This window comes from Orycteropus afer, unplaced genomic scaffold, assembly GCF_000298275.1.
Source record: "Orycteropus afer afer isolate SDZICR_OR568_19922 unplaced genomic scaffold, OryAfe1.0 scaffold00121, whole genome shotgun sequence".
NCBI classification, from domain to species: domain Eukaryota; kingdom Metazoa; phylum Chordata; class Mammalia; order Tubulidentata; family Orycteropodidae; genus Orycteropus; species Orycteropus afer.
In genome coordinates, this window is record NW_006921708.1 from 1,935,731 (window position 1) to 1,955,200 (window position 19,470).

A 19,470-nucleotide genomic window follows, 5' to 3' on the forward strand; every position below is an offset into this window, starting at 1 on the left:
GCATTTGAGGCATTGGGAAGACAAAGAAAGACCCAAAGCCTCCTCTCAAGCTTGTGTTCCTGGACGGAGGGTAGGGTTCTCCTGTGAGCACTGCTCCAGAGACTGTGAGAGAGGGGCATTCTGAGAATAATAGTGAAAAAGGAAGATGTGAAATAGGGAGCTAGGTGAAGGGCATAGTTCTATTTGCTTTATTTGGGTTTGCGGGATTTTATAATATGTAGGTACAGATGAGAGGTTTAAGAGGGGAAAAAAGTAGAGTACTGAAGAAATGAAATCTGGTGGTATTGGGTAGGGAGGAACAAGCATAACAATTACCACCCTTGTTCATTGAGATTGACCTCTACTGTGTGTTAGGAAAAGTCCTTCATGTTTTGCTTATTTACCTCTCAGAACAACCTCCTGAGGACTTTGGGATTATTGTTACCATTTCAGAAGGGGTGGAATTGAGATAAAGCTTAACTAGTTCCAAAGTGGTAGATCCAGCATTGGAACTTAGGCATCTGATGCCACTGGGCCTTTGCCACTGCACCAGGGTACTACTTTATACTCCACAGTCCCTTCAAGCATATTTCAGTTTAGGTCATGCAGGGCTATAGATACTAAAGACCTTTGATGCTCAGCTGAGGTGCAGATGTGTCCTCTGTGACCCATGGGGTCAGAGAAATCTGAGGGTGGCTGATGCTGTTGTAAATCTGTGGTTATAAGGTATGAGTGTGAAGCCTGCACTTGCTCTCTTGGGGTCTTTTGATTGGGTGACCTTCCCTATTTGCCCAGCTCTTTCTGTTTCCCACCTTTCCAGCCATCTTTGACTTCATGGCAAGGCCAGTCTTCAGTACTCTGCAGGTGTGTCAGGTTGTTACATGGCTTCCTGGTACTACAATATATAAGTTTGTGTATGTGCCTAGCTGATGGTCCCTCTCACTGTGCCTTATCCCCGCAGGAATTTGACATCCACCAGTCAGGTACAGATTTACAAGAGTCCCACACCCTGTGGGGTTTGGCTCTTCTGTCACTGAGGCTGTCCCTGCACTATACAACCTGGGGCAGGAAGGCAAAGAATGGGTTGGCCACCTACATCAGGCTCTGCATTCTGCTGTGATATGCATGTCCTACATATGGGACCTCACTTAGAGAAAGGCCATGGACAGGTCATTCTTTCTCAGCATCTTCCTCTGTGTCATGGTGAACAGGCCTGACTTCATTTTAGATCTGAGTTATGGACCACAGGCTCTGGGCAAGGGCCAGTCAGGCCTCAGACCTGGGTGTGCACACCTGGCCCCTGATATTTTCACACAGGGCTAGGCCTGGCCTTCTTCCTCAAAAATTTATATAAAAATGAATTATCTGGGGAGACTTTCAAAATGTGTCAAATATGTATTTCCATTATAAAATAAAGCATACATGTTCAGTGCTATTAGTAATATGAAGAAAAAGAAGATCCCTTATAACTTACCCCACCTCTCACCACTTTCATGGTGACCCACACAGCATTTAGGATATTCACAGCTTTCTATTGCTTCTCTGATCATCTTAGGCAGGAAAGCCTTTCTTGTATTAGGCAGGCCTTAGATGGTTTGCATGCATGCTTTCTCACATGCAGGGAGTGGCTTACCTGGTTCAGGGACATGGCTTCAAGCTCCATAGAGGGTCAGTCCCAGGATGCACTGCCTCACTAGCCCAGGAGGAGTGCCTAGCCTAGTCACCTGTACCCACTGGTCTGGCACTGGGGTGGGACCAGGCAGGGGAGGGCGTGTGTCTCAGTGACCAGGTGGCTGGCATGCAGTTCTCAGGCAGGACAGAGTCCTTGGAAGTTTCTCAACCTGCGGTCAGCTCAGGACTTATGGCAGCCCATGAAGGCTGCTGGATAGAAAGGGCAAGTGCACTCCTTGTTGCTCTATATTGTATATATAATATATATAATATTCTATATAACACTTTCATGTAATGGAAACTCTGTTCTTTTGTTTCCTTTTAATATAGCAAAGGGTGGAGAGGAAGTTTGAGAGAGACAATGAAGAAGTGGGCACCTTCAGATCTCATTTGCTGTAACCCTATTTCTCAGAACACCCATGACCAGCTAGGACTGAAGGCAGGAGAGCTAAGGTCCCCCATACCCCCTGGCCTAAACAGGAAACTAAGGCCTAAACAGTATGGAAGAAAATTTCCAGGGTTATATTACTCCTTTTAAAAACACAAATGTTTATTCTATTCTCTTGGTGAGAAAAAAAAAAAAAAGAAAAGAAAAAGAAGATAAAGAGAAAATGCCAAATTTAACTCAAAGTTCCTTATCTTTGTACACATCATACTGTCTAAAAAAGAGGTCCTGTATCTTTGATGGGAGGAAATCTACTCTTTGTAAGCAAGTCTTTTTTTTTTATTTTTTATTTTTTATTGTGTTTTGGGTGAAGATTTACAGAGCAAATTCACGTTCCATACAGCAGTTCACATATATTTTGTCTCATGTCATTGACCACAGTTTACCACAATGCAAAAGCTTCCCTCCTACTTCCTCCCCATAGTTATCTCTTCCCAGTGTCCATCCCTCCATACACTTCTGCCTCTTGAGCTGTCTCCCTGTGCATAAGCAGCCCTTCTTTCTCCCGTGATTGTTCTCTCCAAGGAGTGTATCTACTTGAGGTAAATAGTTAAGTCATATGCCTGTATTTTGTTTGGCTGGAAACCACAGGTAAGGGTTCAAGTCCAGACCTGAAGGGCAGCTAGGGGCCATAGTCTCAGTGGTTCCACCAGGCTCTATCAGACCAGCAAACCTGCCCCCCCCTTTTTTCCCCCTCCAAATGATTTTGAGTTTTGTTCCACATTGTTCTCCCTCTCTATAAAGGTCTTTGTAAGCAAGTCTTGAAGTCTCTTTGTGAGGAAGTGTCTTTTAGGGCTGTGGTGGGTGAGGCAGGGAGTTGGGGAGCACCTTATTTGGGGAGAAGTGTGAGGGTGCCTTGGGCTTACCTGGGTGCTGAGGAGGTGAGGGTGGCACTTGGTCAGAGTCCCTGAGCGACACATAGTGCCTCACCTGAAATTGGTCAAGCCAGCCAAGGAGCCAAGGCCCTTAGAAGGGCCAAGGAGCCACTTTCTGATGTATGTGCCTTTCTCTCCTTGACCAGGAGCGGCTCCTGATGAGTCTCCTGCCCCGCAATGTTGCCATGGAGATGAAGGAGGACTTTCTGAAACCCCCCGAGAGGATTTTCCACAAGATTTACATCCAGAGGCATGACAATGTGAGGTGGGTTTGCCTGGCTTTGGACCCATGCCCACAGGGAAGCAGGTACTGCAAGAGGTGGGGTGGGGTGTGGGATGCATGTGACTCCTATTCTTTCTCATTTCCCTGTTTCAGATCCCTAGTCTTCCCATGTGGGCTAGAGAGAGTTAGAACTCTTTCCTTAGAAGCACATCTGGGTTGGGGCATTGTGGGCTGGAGATTGGTCCATGTCAGATTCATATCTGAGCATTATTCTAGTTGGTACTGTGCTCTGAGAAAGGCATTTTCCTATTCTTCACTATATTCATCTCATAACATCCCAAGGAAATTGGTATTATTATTCCCATTTTACAGGTGAGAAAACTGAGCCCTCAGAGTGAAGCATCTTCTTCAAGACACTGAGATTTTCTTGTTTGTTTTAAAGATTCTATTAAGAAGGATTTTGTTTTTATGAAATTGTACATTTCTTTTTAAAAACTGCTTATTGAAGTGTAATATACCTAGCATAGAAAAGTGTTGCCAGTTTTGGGATATTTTACATAGATTTGCACTCTCTGCTGGGAGATGCCGATTGTGAAGGACTCCAGTGCACTTTCTACTGGCTCTTCTTGGAGTTGGTGTCAGTCCTTCCTGTCTGTTGTTCATGGCGGACCAAGGGTAGAGGAGGCCCCTACAAACCCAAAAATGTAAGAAAAACTCAAACAATCTATTGTTCCTTGTTGAGCACTGCATACTGAGTACCTGCAAGGCCATTCTTGTTCATCTGAAATGGTTGAGAAGCCTTGCTGCAGCCCCTCCTCATCACTGTCTGAGTACTCACCAAGAGTCAGCTTGCTGACTGTGGTCTTGCTGCATGCTTACTGGGCAGTGCTCTGAGTTCTCATTTTCTCCTCTCTCATCCTATGTGTATGTGACTAGTGTCATTTTGTTCTCCATGGTGTATGGAAAGTAGCCATGGAGCCATTACTTGAACTGAGGCAGGATGACTCCAAAAATTGAGTGCATAACCTCTGTGCTGAATATACTGTTCTGTTTAATATCATCCCACACCTGTGAGCCATAGACATTTTTACTTCCATTTTATAGGGGAAGAAACTGAGGCTTAGCAGAGTGAAGCCTGTAAGAATGTCAGGGCTGGAACCTGACCTGGGATTACCTGACTCTAATTTCTGCCTTGACATGTCCCATTTTGCCTCATTCCCTTTCTTTAATGAGCAAGGGCATGATACAGTGAACCAGAACCCTGCTGGGAGGAGCAGACCATTAGAATGAGCCAAGCAGCTCCTAGAGATGAAGTCTGACCTCATATAGAGCAGGGAAGGCATCAAATGTCAAGGGACTCCTGGGGGCTATCGGTAGAGGTGGGCAAAGGGTGATCAACAGCTAAGAGCCATTTCATCAGCTCTCTTCTCTGGTCTGGGAAGAACAAATACAGATGTGGAGAGTAACCAGTTTCCTTCCCTGCTGAAGAATCTCCACCTTTATCTGCTTGTGGGCTCCTAGATTCCTCAGTAGCTTTGGAGCTGATTATAGTAGGTGTAGGTATGAGAGCCTGAGAATAGAGAGGAAGCCTAGACTTCTTGTTATGGATGGAGCCAGGGATCAGAGATGTCTTTCCATATCCCAGATATGAATTCCTCACTGCCCATTTTATGATCATTAAAAGCCTCCAGTTTTTGCACCACTCAAGAATTAAATTCCAAATTCAGTATATCATTCAGAATTTATAGCATGCTGACATCATTAGGGAATAGAGGAGTAAGGACCTTCAAAGCCATTCCTCCTGAAAGCTGTGAGAACACCACAAGCACTGTTGAAAGCAAATTTTCAGAATGCAGGAAACTAATCAAAAGCTTACAACAATCCGGAAGTGTTTATTAAACAAACAAACAAACAAAAAACCAGCTAAGTCTCAGTACAGTGAGCTTGTGTTTTAATTTGCTCTATTTTCATTCCCCTCTCCTCGGCTCCATGGTAGAATGACCACCAATTAAAGTGAAAACTAGCACACTGGCAGCCACTGAAATGGTCAGAATGGGGTTGGAACTCTTTCAAAGCCCCATTGTCAAAGAATTGTGATTATTTGACCTGTCTGGAAGTTTCCCAGAAAGTCTCACTCAAAAGGCTTGCGTTTATGTGACCTGACTCATTACTCACCAAATGGTAGCAGACATTTCCCTGGAGCATTTGTCTAAAACAATCACTGGCAGTTGTTTAAGATCATAGCCACCTTAGACAGTGATAACAATTAAGGTCAACAATCAGCTGACAAAATTTAAAAGGAAAAACTGTGGAATATAATGCCCATTGATGCTTTGAAAAAATTCAGCATATTTCTGGGAATTTAGATGGTCACAGGCATACATAGGGCTATGTGAATACCCATGGCTGTGTGCTGAGGAAGTACCTTACAAGGGATTAAGAATTCTCTTCTGGCTGATCTTGAGACTCAGCACAGTTAAGAATTGAAGGTTAAGGCAGAGTTGTCAATTTCTTGGCTAAGTGTTGAAGGCATTCCCTGACATTCTGAAAAGCAGGGAGATTTACTGGTTCCAGATACTTAAGGAAATTTCTGTCCATTAATTTTTATTTATTTATTTATTTATTTATTTTATTATGTGCTATAAGTCAACTCTGAGTGACCTTATGCACAACAGAATAAAACATTGCCCGGTCCCACATCATCCTCACAGTCTTTGCTATGCTTGAGCCCATTGTTGCAGCTACTGTGTCAATCCATCTCACTGAGTGTCTTCCCCTTTTTCACTGACCCTCTACTTTATCAAGCAGTATATCCTTCTCTAGGGACTGGTACCTTCTGACAACATGTCCAAAGTAGGTGATACAAAGTCTAATCTCATTTCTAAGGAACATTCCAGCTGCATTTCTTCCAGGACATATCAGTTCATTCTTCTGTCAGTCTGTTGGCAACACCACAATTCAAAGGCATCAACTTTTCTTTGGTCTTCCTTACTCATTGTACAGCTTTCACATGTGTATGTTGTTGTTGTTGTTAGGTGCCATCGAGTCGTTTCTGACTCATAGCAACCCCATGCCCAGCAGAACGAAACACTGCCTGATCCCGTGCCAGCTCCATGATCCCTGCTATACTTGAGCCCATCATCGCAGCCACTGTGTCAATCCATCTCGTTGAAGGCCTCCCCCTCTTTCGTCGACTCTCCACCCTACCAAGCATGACATCCTTCTGCAGGGAATGGTCCCTTCTGACAACATGACCAAAATAGGTGAGACGAAGTCTGGCCATTCTTGCTTCCAAGGAGCACTTTGGGTGCACTTCTTCCAGGACAGATCTGTTAGTTCTTTTAGCTGTCCATGGTACTATCAGCATTTTTCGCCAGCACCACAACTCAAAAGCATCAATTCATTGTCCAGCTCTCACACCTTATTCTATGTGTATATGAGGCGACTATGAGGTGATTGAAAATACCATGTATTTTCCATGTCCAGCTCTCACACCTTATCCTTTGTGTATATGAGGTGATTGAAAATACCATGGCTTGGATTATTGTTGTTGTTGTTATGTGCTGTCAAATTGGACCCGACTCATAGCGACCCCTCCTTGGGTTTCCAAGGCACTATCACTATGGAAGTAGATTGCCCAACCTTACTTCTGAGGAGTGGCTGGTGGATTTGAACTGCCAGCCTTCTGGTTAGCAATCAAGTGCCTTAGGCACACCTTAGTCTTCAAAGTGACATCTTTGCTCTTTAATACTTTAAAGAGGTCCTTTTGCAGCAGATTTGTCCAGTATAATATGATGTCTGATTTCTTGATTACTGCTTCCATTTTTATTGTGGCTCTAAGTAAAATGAAATCCCTGACAACTTCAATCTTTTCTCCATTTATTATCATGTTACTTATTAGTCCAGTTGTGAGGATCTTTGTTTTCTTTATGTTGAGATGTAATCCATGCTCAAGACTGTAGTCTTTGATCTTCATCAGTAAGTGCTTCAAGTTTCAGCAAGCAGGGTTGTGTCATCTGCATATTGCAGGTTATTAATGAATCTTCCTTCAATCCATTCATTAGCTGACCACTGAGCTTACCAGTCAGAGACTTTAGTGGCTACACATGAGAGAGAATACATACTTTACAGATTTATTTCAGAAAGTTACTTGTCAAAGAGACAGCAAAAACAGCTACAACTGCAAACCTTGGGGAAAAAGGAGAATTTGATTTGAAGAATTAGTACATTATATTGTTTAAAATGTGTAGCTTCCAACCAAAGAAAAAATATTACATATGCAAACCAAAGAAGAAAATACCCATTCAGGAGAAAAAGTCAATAGGAAATTTCCCTGGGACTTAATAGACAAAAAATAAATGAAATATTTTAAATATGTTCAATAAGCTAAAGGAAACTGTGTCTGAAGAACTAAAGAAAAGTATGAGAACAGTGTCTCACCATATAGAAAAGATCAATGAAGAAATTTATTGTTAGGTACCATTGAGTCAGTTTCAACTGATAGTGTCCCTGTGTACAACAAAACAAAACACTGCCTGCCTTGTGCCATTCTCACAATCTTTGCCGTATTTGAGCCCATTGTTGTAGCTATTGTTTCAATTCATCTCCTTGAGGATCTTCCCCTTTGTTACTGACCCTTGACTTTACCAAGCATAATATCCTTCTCTGGGGAAGGACTGGTTCCTCCTGATAACATGACCAAATTACAAGAGAGTTAAGTCTGGCCATTTCCACTTCTAAGAAACATTCCATCTGTACTTCTTTCAAGACAGATTTGTTCATTTATCTGATAGTTTATGGTATATTCAATATTCTTTGCTAACTCTGCAATTCAAATGCATCAGTTTCTTTGGCCTTCCTTATCCATTGTCCTGCTTTTACATACATATGAAGCTGTTGAAAATACCATGGCTTAGGTCGGATGCACCTTTGTCTTCAAAGTGAAATCTTTGCTCTTTAAAACTTTAAAGTGGTCTTTTGCAGCAGATTTGCTCAATGTCATCATTTGATTTCTTGACTGCTGCTTCATGGGTGTTGATTGTGGATTCAAGTAAAATGAAATTACTAACAACTTCAATCTTTTCCCCATTTATCATGATGTTGCTTCATGGTCCAGTTATGAGGGTTTTTGTTTTCTTTATGTTGAGATATAATCCATACTGAAGGCTGTATTTAGTACTTAAGTAAGTGTTTCAAGTCTTACTCTGTTTAAGCAAGCAAGGTTGTGTCATCTGTATATCACAGGTTGTTAATGAGTCTTCCTCCAATCCTGATGCCGTGTTCTTCATTTAGTCAGGCTTCTCGGATTGTTTACTTAAGACACAGATTGAATAAGTATGGTGAAAGTATACAGCCCTGATGTACACCTTTCCTGATTTTAAACTATGCAGTATCCCCTTGTTCTGTTAGAACTACTGCCTCTTGGTCTATTTATAGGTTGCTCATGAGCACAGTTAAATATTTTGGAATTTCCATTCTTCACAAGGTTATCTATATTATTTGTTATGATCCAGACAGTCAAATGCCTTTCCATAGTAAATAAAATACAAGTAAACATCTTCCTGGTATCTTTGCTTTCAGCCAAGATCCATCAGACATAAGCAATGATAATCCATTTCCACATCCTCTTCTGACTCCATTTGGAGTTTCTGGCAGTTCTCTATTGATATATTTCTACAACATTTTTGAATTATTTTCAGCAAAATTTTACTTACAAGTGATACTAATGATGTTGTTTGATAATTTCCACATGCTGTTGGATCATCTTCCTTTGGAATGACTGGGTAGCTGTCTTCCAAATTTCTTGGCATAAATAAGTGAGCACTTCCAGCATTGCATCTGCTTGTTGAAACATCTCAGTGGGTATTCCATCAATTCCTAGAGCATTGTTTTTTGCCATTGCCTTTAGCAAAGCTTGAACTTCTTCCTTCAGTACCGTTGGTTCTTGATCATATGCTACCACCTGAGATGGTTGAACTCAACCAATTCTTTTTTGGCACATTGACTCTATGCATTCCTTCCATCTTGTTTTGATGCCTCATGTATCATAACTTTTATGCATAGAATCCTTCAGTATTGCATCTTGTGGCTTGAATTTTTTCTTCAGTTCTTTCAACTCGAAAGTTGACATGTTCTTCCCTTTTAATTTTCTTACTCCAGGTCTTTGCACATTTCATTATAATACTTTATTATGTCTTCTCAACCTGCCCTTTGCAATCGTCTAATCAGCTCTTTTACTTCCTCATTTCTTCCATTTGCTTTAGCTACTCCATTCAAGAGCAAGTTTCAGTCTCTTCTGATAATGATTTTCATCTTTTAATTTCTTTCCTGTCTTTTTAATCACCTTTTGTTTTCTTTCTTCTTTTTTTTTTTTTAATTGTAATTTGGGTGAAAATTTACAGAGCAAATTCACTTTCCATACAGCAGTTCACATACACTTTGTCTCATGACATAGACCACAATTCACCACAATGCAACACAGCTCCCTTCCCACTTCCTCCCAACAGTCACCTCTTCCCTCTGTCCATTCCTCCATGCACCCCTGCCCCCTGAGCTGTCTCTGTGTACATAAACAACCCTTCTTTCTCTCATGATTGTTCTCTCCAAGGAGTGTATTTACCTCAGGTAAATATTCAACTCCTATGCCTGTCTTTTGCTTGGCTGGAAGCCACAGGTGTGGATTCAATTCCAGACCTTAAGGGCAGCTAGAAGCCATAGTCTCAGTGGTTCCACCAGGCTCTATCAGACCAGCAACCCCCTTTCTTTTCTCCAAATGATTTTGAGTTTTGTTCCACATTGTTCTCCTTCTCTATCCAGGATCTTCTACATAGATCCCCCTCCGAGTGATTGACATTGGTAGCTGGGCACCATCTAGTTCTTCTGGTCTCATAGTTGTATAGGCTGCAGATCACATGGTGTACTAGTCACTAGGACTAATTCTTCCCATGAATCTTTGGTTTTCTTCATTCTTCTTTGCTCAGGACGAGGAGAGACCCATCGTTGCATCTAGATGGATGCTTGTAAGCTCACCTTTTGCTTTCTTCATGGATGATGTCCTTGATATCTTCCTACAACTTGTCTGGTCTTCAGTCATTCGTGTTCAGTTAGTCAAATTTGTTCTTCAGATGGTCTGTAAATTCAAGTGGAATGTAGTCAAGGTTGTATTTTAGTGATCATGGACTTGTTTTAATTTTTTTCAGCCTCTACTTAAACTTGCATGTGAACAATTGATGGTCTATTCCACATTGGGCCCCTAGCCTTGTTTTGATTGATGAGATTGGGCTTCTTCATCATATTTTTCCACAGATGTAGTCGATTTCATTCCTTTGTATTTCATGTGGTGAGGTCCACATGTATAGTCACTGTTTATGTTGTTGAAAAAAGGTATTTGCCATGAATAAGTCATTGGTCTTGCAGAATTCTATCATGTGATCTCTGGTGTGATTTCTTTTACCAAGGCCATATTTTTCAACTACTAATGCTTCTTCTTTGTTTCCAACTTTTGCATTCCAATCGTCAATAATTATCAATGCATCTTCACTGGATGTTTACTTAATTTCAGACTGCAGAAGTTGATAAAATCTTGTTTCTTCATCTTTAACTTTAGTGGTTGGTGCATAAATTTGAATGATTAATCGTCTTATCTGATCTTCCTTATAGTTTTATGGATATTATCCCATCACTGACTGTATTGTACTTCAGGATATATCTTGAAATGTCCTTTTTGGTGATGAATGTGATGTAATTATTCTTCAATTTGTCATTATCAGCATAGTAGATCATATGATTGTCTGATTCAAAATGGCTAGTACCAGTGTATTTCAGCTCACTAATGCCTAGCATATTGATCTTTATGTACTCCCTTTCATTTTTGACAACTCCAGTTTTCCTATATTCATACTTGATACATTCCAGTTCCAATTATTACAGGATATTTGCAAGTGTTTCTTCTCATTTTGAGTTGTGCCACATCAGCGAATGAAAGTCTAGAAAGCTTTACTCCATCCATATCATTAAGATCAACTCTACTTTGAGGAGGCAGCTCTTCCCCAGTTGTATTTTGACTTGAGGGGCTCATCTTCCAGCACTATGTCAGACAATGTTCCTCTGGCATTCATATGATTTTCAGTGGCTAGTTTTTTCAGACTGCTTTTTCCATTTCACTACCTGTCTTAGTCTGGAGCTCACTGAAACCTCTCTACCCTGAGTGATCCTGCTGGTATTTTAAATACTAGTGGCAGATCTTACAGCATTACAGCAACACACAAGCCACTATAGTACAACAAACTGACAGATGAATCTTGGAATAAAGAAATAGAAAGTATAAAAAGGTACAAAATAGAAATCTTTAAATTGTATAGTGCACTAACTTATATGAATAGTTCACTAAAGGGTCTTAACTGCACATTTAAGCAAGCAGAAGAAAGAATTAGTGAGCCTGAGAATAGAGATTGTCTAGTATGAGGAACAGAAAGAAAAAGGAATAAAGAAAAATGAACAGAGCCTCAGAGAGCTGTAGGATAATATCATGTGGGCCAATATATGTATAATGTGATTCCCAGAAGGAGAGGGGAGAGAGAAAGAGACAGAAAGAATATTTGAAGAAATAATGACCAGAAACTTCCTAAATTTGATTAAAAATATTAATCTAGAGACATAAGAGCTTAATGAACTCCAAGTACCATAAATTGAAAGAGATCCACAGAGACAAAAACAATCTTGAGAGTAGTAAGAGATAAGTGGCTCATCATATACAAAGGATCCTCATTATGATTAACAACTTATTTCTCATCAAAAGGAACTCTGGTAGCATAGTGCCTAAAGCACTTGACTGCTAACCAGAAGGCTGGTGGTTCAAACCCACCAGCCACTCCTCGGAAGGAAGATGAGGCAATCTACTTCCATAGTGATACTGCCTCGGAAACCCAAGGAGGGGTCGCTATGAGTTGGGTCTGTCTTGACGCTACATAACAACAACAACATTCTTATCAAAAACATGGAGGCCAAAGGCAGTGGGATGACATATCCAAACTCTTGAAGTAAGACCATCAAACAAGAATTCTATATCCAGAAAGAATCACCACAACAGACCCTGCTGTTCCCTCTGCCTGAAACCCTCTTCACCCTGTGTCACACACTTATTTTCTCTCCTTCTTCAGGCCTTGACTGAAAGGGCACCTGAGCAATCTTAGCTAACATGACAGACATTCTCTATCCATCTTCCCTGCTTTATTTTCTCTAGAGTTACACTTAACACCTTTTAGATACTGTGAATTTACTCTGTATTGACTTCCCCCCGCTTTGTCTTAGTTCTCATTCTACCCTTTATTGTTGTTGTTGCTATGTGCTGTTAAAATGGACCTGACTCAGCAACCCCTCCTTGGGTTTCTAAGGCGTTATCACTGCAGAAGTAGATTGCCCAATCTTCCTTCCGAGGAGTGGCTGGTGGGTTTGAACTGCCAGCCTTCTGGTTAGTAGTCAAGTGCCTTAGGCACTACGGTACCAGAGCTCCTTTGTCCCCCCCCCCCCCAAATCTATGTCCTCGTCACATGCTAAACACTTTCAGTCCATTGTATTATCCCAAAAGTCATAATCAATTCTAAGTCCAAAGTCCATCTTGGGGCAAAATTCCTCTTAATCTATGTGAAAGTCCCTTGAGCATGGGCTTCATCTCTGCTTCTTGCTCCTGGCCCACTGAAGCTAGAGGCATCTCTTCACTTAGGCAGCTACTGGCTGCTGAGTCTAACAAGCCCAAGGTTGACAAATAAAATGGGACAGTCCCGATGTTACCAAACCACATGGCAGGTCATTAATTCAAGTCCACTGAAAGTCCCAAGATTTGTAGAGAATGGCAGGCTGCTGAACAATGATGCAGCTACATGCCGGGTTCAAGCATGTAATAAGCTAGAGACCATTCCCCAAACTGCTTCTTATATATGGGAAGCAGGCCACATTCCTAAAGCAGCTACTCAGCTGCTCCAATGCATTCCACTATGGAGTTAATTACCACTCTTGCCATGGGGGAATAACTACATTATTCCCCATATAGGCCACTCAACCAGGCCTAGCCAAGTTGACACACAAACTTAACGACCACAATTCCAGCCCTTGTCAAATTGGCACCTGTACCGATCTTCATTGGCTGGCATCTGTACAGATCTCTCTCAGTGAGTGGCTCCAGTCCCCTAGTTCTTCTAAGTGGCAAACTTACCCCTTGGCTTAGCAGGCCCCATTCCTCTACCTCTTGGACATGGCAGCCCTACCCCCTCACTCTTGAGAAGCAGCTGTGACTCCATCCCACTAGCTCACATGAATGAGCAGCCCCCCACTCCAGAACCAAGTTGGTGAAGGTCTGGCTCTTTGAAACCAAGGTGGCTGTGGTGGTTCCACCCCCCAAAGGCCATGGTCCTACCCTTGAGGATGAGGCAACTCTGTTTCCCATTTCCTTGGTCTCTCTGCTTCTGCTGATTAATGTACCAGGGCAACCCACTCTGGCAGGAATCTTCCTGCCCCAAAGGACTCAGCTTTCTTGCTCAGTGGGCTGGCCAACCTGCTACTCCATTTTGTTCTGGTCTCTTCTACCAATTAATGCCAGAAGGCAACCCACTCTGCCAGGAAGCCACCTACCCAATGGCACCTGGCTTTCTCCTCCATGGGCTGGTAAGCCTGTTGCTGTTTAATGCCGGTCTCTGGGTTCTGCTACTGCCATCTCTCATGCTGGTCTCTAGGCTGTGCTCCTTCTGTCTCTCATGCTGGTCTCTTGGCTCTGCTTCTATTGTCTCTCATGCTGTATGCCAGGGTCTCTCTACCAGGGTCTTGGGTCAAAGATGCACTCCACTCCTGTTTCCACATTTTAGGTATTTGTCAGAACAGCACCCCACTCTCGGTACCATTTCAGTTTTGGTTACCTAGTGCTGCTCTGACAATATACCACAAATGGGATGGCTTGAACAAACAGGAGTTTCTTCTCTTACAGTCTGGGGGGCTAGAAGTCTGAATTCAAAGTGCCAGGCTCTAGGGGCTGGGTGAAAGCCCCTCGACCTTGGGCTTCATCTCTGCTTCTTGCTCCCAGCCCACTGAAGCTAGAGGCATCTCTTCACTCAGGCAGCTACTGGCTGCTGAGGCTAACAAGCCCAAGTTTGACAAATAAAATGGCACAGTACCGGTTACCAAACCACATGGCAGGCCATTAGATTGGCAGAGCATGTCAGGCTGCTGAACAACAACACTGCTATATTCAGGGTTCAAGCGTGCCATAAGCTAGCAACCATTCCCCAAACTGTTTCCATATCCGTAAATAAGCTACTCCAATACATTCTGTCATGGATTTAATTACCACTCTTACCATGGGGAATGACTACAAGCAGCTTCCCAGGCACTCAGCCAGGCCTAGCCAAGTTGACATACAAACTTAACTACCACAATCTGTGAATCTAGAATACAAGTTATCTGCTTCCAAAGTACAGAGGTGGAATGGGCAAAAGATAGACATTTCCATTACAAATGGAAGATTAGAGACAAAGAAGTGATAACAGCATCAAGCAAATTAACAAAAAAAAAAAAAAAAAAAAAAAAAAAAAACCCAGCAGAACAATTGACGTTAGCTCTCAAGGCTTAAAAATACTCCTCTGTTCTTTGAGACCATATTGGCAATGGCTGTGCCCTCCAGACTCTGGGTATTTGGGGTGGAGACCCTCACTCAACCTTGGGCTTCAGCTCTGCCTTCCATTCCCATTGGAATGGCAACTCTACTCCCTTGGTTTTGGGTGGCCTGATTTTCCATTTGAGTGGAGCCCTCACCCCCTTGGTCTGTTTTCCTGCCCCTTGTGTGTGGTAGCCCTGTCCCCTCAGATTTGGGCAATGGATATGGCCCCATCCCACTGGCACTCATATATGGCAGCCCACACTTCAGATCTTAGTTGGTGAAGATCTGACTCTTTGAAAACTTGGAGACTATTGCAGTTCCACACTTTGAGACCCCAGAGGTGCTATGCCTACCCTTTGAGACCAAGACAGCTCTACTTCCCGTCTTCCTTTTCAGCTTCTGCTTCCTGTTTTCTTAGTCTCTCAAAAAGTCCAGCTTGGCTTCTGTCCTGTTCTGGCAAGTATTAGAAAGCTCTACAGCTTTACCAGTTAGTGCCCAAAGGCAGCCTACTCAGCCAGGAAGCCTCCTGCCCAAATGCCAGATCTCTTGCTCTGTAGGCTGAGAAGTCTTCCACTCCATCTCACACCAGTCTCTTGGTTCTGTTGGTTCTGATGCCTCTGCTGCTGCTGTCTCTCTGCTATCTCTGGTGTCACAACCCTCCTAACTTCCTTCTGAGTTGACACCAGGATTGCCATTTATGTTTATAATTCCACCAATGGTCTCTTCAAGCAGTTTAAACCTTTACTATTCAATACCACTGCCATTCCAATGATTCTGACTCACAGTGATCTCCCATAAGATTTCCAAGGCTGTAAATCTTTATGGAAGCAGACTGCCTTGTCTTTCTCCTCTGTAGTGGTTGGTAGGTTCAAACTGCCATCCTTTTGGTTAGCAGCCCAGTGCCTTAACCACAGCCCCACCAGACCTCCTTAAGGATTTGCAATTATGTACCTTAAAACTCTTCGAGCCTCTATTCAGTACCCAATTCCAAAACTGCTTCCACATTTTAGGTATCTGTTAGAGCAGCATCCCACTGTTGGTACCAAATTCTTAGTCATTTTGTGCTGCTAAAATAGAAATACCACAAGTGCATCGCTTTAACAAACAGAAATTTATTCTCCTTCAGTTCAGAAGGGTAGAATTTTGAGGTCAATGTGCCAGCTCTAGGGGAGGACTTTTTCTCTCTCTGTCTCTTGTTCTAGGAGGATACAAGTGCAGGGACCCTGGGTCCAAAGGCTGCACTCTGCTCCTGGCTTCTCTCTTGAAGGTAGTAGTTCCCTAGGAGTTCTGGTAACCAGAAGGCTGGTGATTCAAACCCACCAGCCACTCCTCAGAAGGAAAGTTGGGCAATCTAGGTCCATAGAGATACAGCCTTGGAAACCCAAGGAACGGCCGCTATGAGTTGGGGCTGACTTGACCCCACATAACAACAACAACCACAATAGTTCCCCACTTCTCTGGTCCCTTCTCTCTCTTTCTATCTCTTGTAAAATAAAATGTATTGTAGGCCACACCCCAGGAAGCTCCCCTTACCTGGGATCAGGGGTGTTATGGGACTAAGGGTGTTACAACCCACCCTTAATCTTAATCCTTTTACAACTGATTGGCTTATCATATCTGATCACATCATGGGGTATTATTACGTGTCTGCCACAACATCATCACATAACTTCTAAACCACTGAAAATTATGGCCCAGAGAGGTTGATGCAAATTTTAGGGGGAGACAGTTCAATCCATGACACTTCTTGTCTATTAGTCCCTGCTAAATCCCTAGCACCTAGAATAGTGCCTAGCATATACCACCCTCAATTAATATGTGATGGATGATTTAATGAACAAATGAGTTATAATACCTATAAATTCTTATAAATAATTATTGAGATTTTATTAGGTGCAAAGCATTGTTTTAAGTGCTTTACATTTGTTAATTCATTTAATCCTACAACCCTGTGAGATAGGCACTACAGGTAGTCCCTGGATTATTCATAAGTTCCATTCCTAAAGTCTGTCTTTAAGTTGAATTTGTATGTAAATCTGAAGAGTTAGGTATACTTTGTATCTAACATCCCTTAGTCAAATGTTAGTATATAGTGTACTTTACTCAGTATATAGTGTACTTTTAAGAACATTAAAGAAACACTTCCAGATACACTAAAACATCTTTAACATAATAATACAGTAATAATAAAATAATGTTTTGATGCATGTCTCAAAATAGTGGCCATTTATTATAAACTACTATATATACCTCAGAGTTTTAATGTAATAGGTTTTATGGAGGTTGATTTGTGACTATGAGTTGTACATAAGTTGGACATTTGTGACTGGGGAACTGCCTGTAGTCTTCTTCCCAGTTTACACAAGAAAGGGCTTACACATGAAGGGATTAGATAAGTTGCCCCGGGCCCATTGCGGGAAAGCTGTGATCTAGGCCATCTCACTGGAGTTGATGCTCTTTCCCCCAACTCTCCTGGTGGCCTCTCCTGGGCTGGGTTCTGAGGTCTTTTCTTTCTGGGAGCTTCGTTCTCTGCTGCTTACTGCTTATACCATGTGTTCCAACTTGGGGTCACTTGTTGTTTGACAAATCTCTAGAGTGTTTCTCACCCAATTTCAAATAGGCTATTTTCCCTTCTGAATCTTCCTTCTGTCATTGTTTGGGTCATTACCATGTAGGCTTCAGATTTCATGCAGGCCTGATCTTATCTGTGAAGCCATCTTTGATTGTCAGAGCTAGTGCTATTCTTGCCTGCTAAATTCTGGGCACTTTCATTATTGCTTCACTGCATTCCAGTGAATTGCTTATGTGTCTTTTCCTCCTGCTCTGAGCCTTCTCCTCCTAGATGTTAAGCTCCTTGAGGGCAGAGACCTGGCATAGGAAAGGTACTTCATATATGTTGAACTGTGTGGACTGAGGAGCTGGAGTGCTCTGGGGAACAACTTTTTCCTCATCAAGTGGAGGTCAAGGACAGCATAAATGATGAGATCTCTTCTAGCAAGGGTTTGTGGAACTCAATGACAGTGGATAGAGAAAAGCACTGCAATGGATTATTATTTGTAGAACAGAGAAGGCAAAAAAGAAAAAAAAAATGAGTTCTTAGAGATGTAAATAAGTCTGAATTTTTTTTTCTTACCAAAATGGAAGAAAAATACTCAACTTTATTCTTCTTCCCCCACCCATGCAGTTCTCTTTTTCAACTTTCCAGTATCAATTAATTACACTCCAACACCCTGAACTTCTAAGCTTTACTCAGTTTACTCATTCATTCACTCATTTATTTAGAAAATAGATGTTGAAATCACACCTACTGTGTTAGCTGCTGTGAGATAGAAATAGTGGTTGGCACCTTCAAGCCCTCATAGTCTCATGGAGGGGGCCAGTTGCAGGTGGGGATGTAATAGGACATTCTGAGACTTGTCATTGGGGTAACACAACATGTCTGTACATGAAGAGGGCTGGTAGAACATGTAGATCAGTGAGGGCCTGATCAAGGAGAGGCCTGCTGTGAATGTGGATGTAGGTCCCCCCACTGTCGGTATCATTGAAAATGAAGATCTGAGTTAAGATATGCCATTACGAAGCCAGATATGAGAAAATATTTCTCATAAGGCACTTGACTGCTAACCAGAAGGCTGGCGGTTCAAACCCACCAGCCACTCATCAGAAGGAAGATGGGGCAATCTACTTCTGTAGTGATACTGCCTTGGAAACCCAAGGAGGGGTCACTATGAGTCAGGTCCGACTTGACAGCACATAACAACAACAACAGTGACTAAGGCATTTGACTGCTAACTAGAAGGCTGGTAGTTCAAACCCTCAGCCACTCCTTGGAAGGAAGATTGGGTGATCTACTTCTGTAGTGATACTGCCTTGGAAACCCAAGGAGGGGTCACTATGAGTCAGGTCCGACTTGACAGCACATAACAACAACAACAGTGACTAAGGCATTTGACTGCTAACTAGAAGGCTGGTAGTTCAAACCCTCAGCCACTCCTTGGAAGGAAGATTGGGTGATCTACTTCTGTAGTGATACTGCATCGGAAACCCAAGGAGGGGTTGCTATGAGTCAGATCTGACTCAGTGGCAGCGAACAACAACAACTTTATTCATTTAAAGTCACATATTTATGCGTAGGTCTCAGAAAGTCTCCTAAGGGTTTGCTGAGTATTCACTGAACTTCCGAATCTCTGTAATAGGTCTTTGGCTATAGGTGACAGAAGTTGACCTTGCAGAAGCTCTAAGAAAAAGGGGCTTACTCTGCCTGTGGAATGAGAGGCCAGGAGGTGGGTGATTAGGGCATTGTCTCAGCAGTTCAGTGATTTGAGCCCATGTGACCTTTCTCACAGTAGTCAGAGCAGCACTGTAGTCAAATCACAAGTCTCCCTGCCTTCCCATCACACCCTAGTGATTTAGGCTGCTGGCAGGATTCTTTGGGAAGACACTCAGCTCTCCCAAACCTATGACTCAGAGAGATCGTGACTTTTTTTTTTCTTTTTAATGTAAACATTAACCCATTGGGAGCTCTGGTGGCATAGTGACTAAGGCATTTGACTGCTAACCAGAAGGCTGGCGGTTCAAACCCACCAGCCACTCCTTGGAAGGAAGATTGGGCAATCTACTTCTGTAGTGATAC

General features: G+C 42.4%; 1 protein-coding gene across 1 annotated transcript in view; it reads left to right on the forward strand.

Moving 5' to 3' along the window:
* The window catches only part of ADCY1 (adenylate cyclase 1), a 452,328-nt gene that overhangs the window by 144,147 nt on the left and 288,711 nt on the right, over positions 1-19,470 (forward strand). Inside the window, 1 exon segment of the mRNA XM_007944142.1 lies at positions 3,117-3,235. Within this exon segment, the coding sequence (XP_007942333.1) occupies positions 3,117-3,235 (119 nt within the window).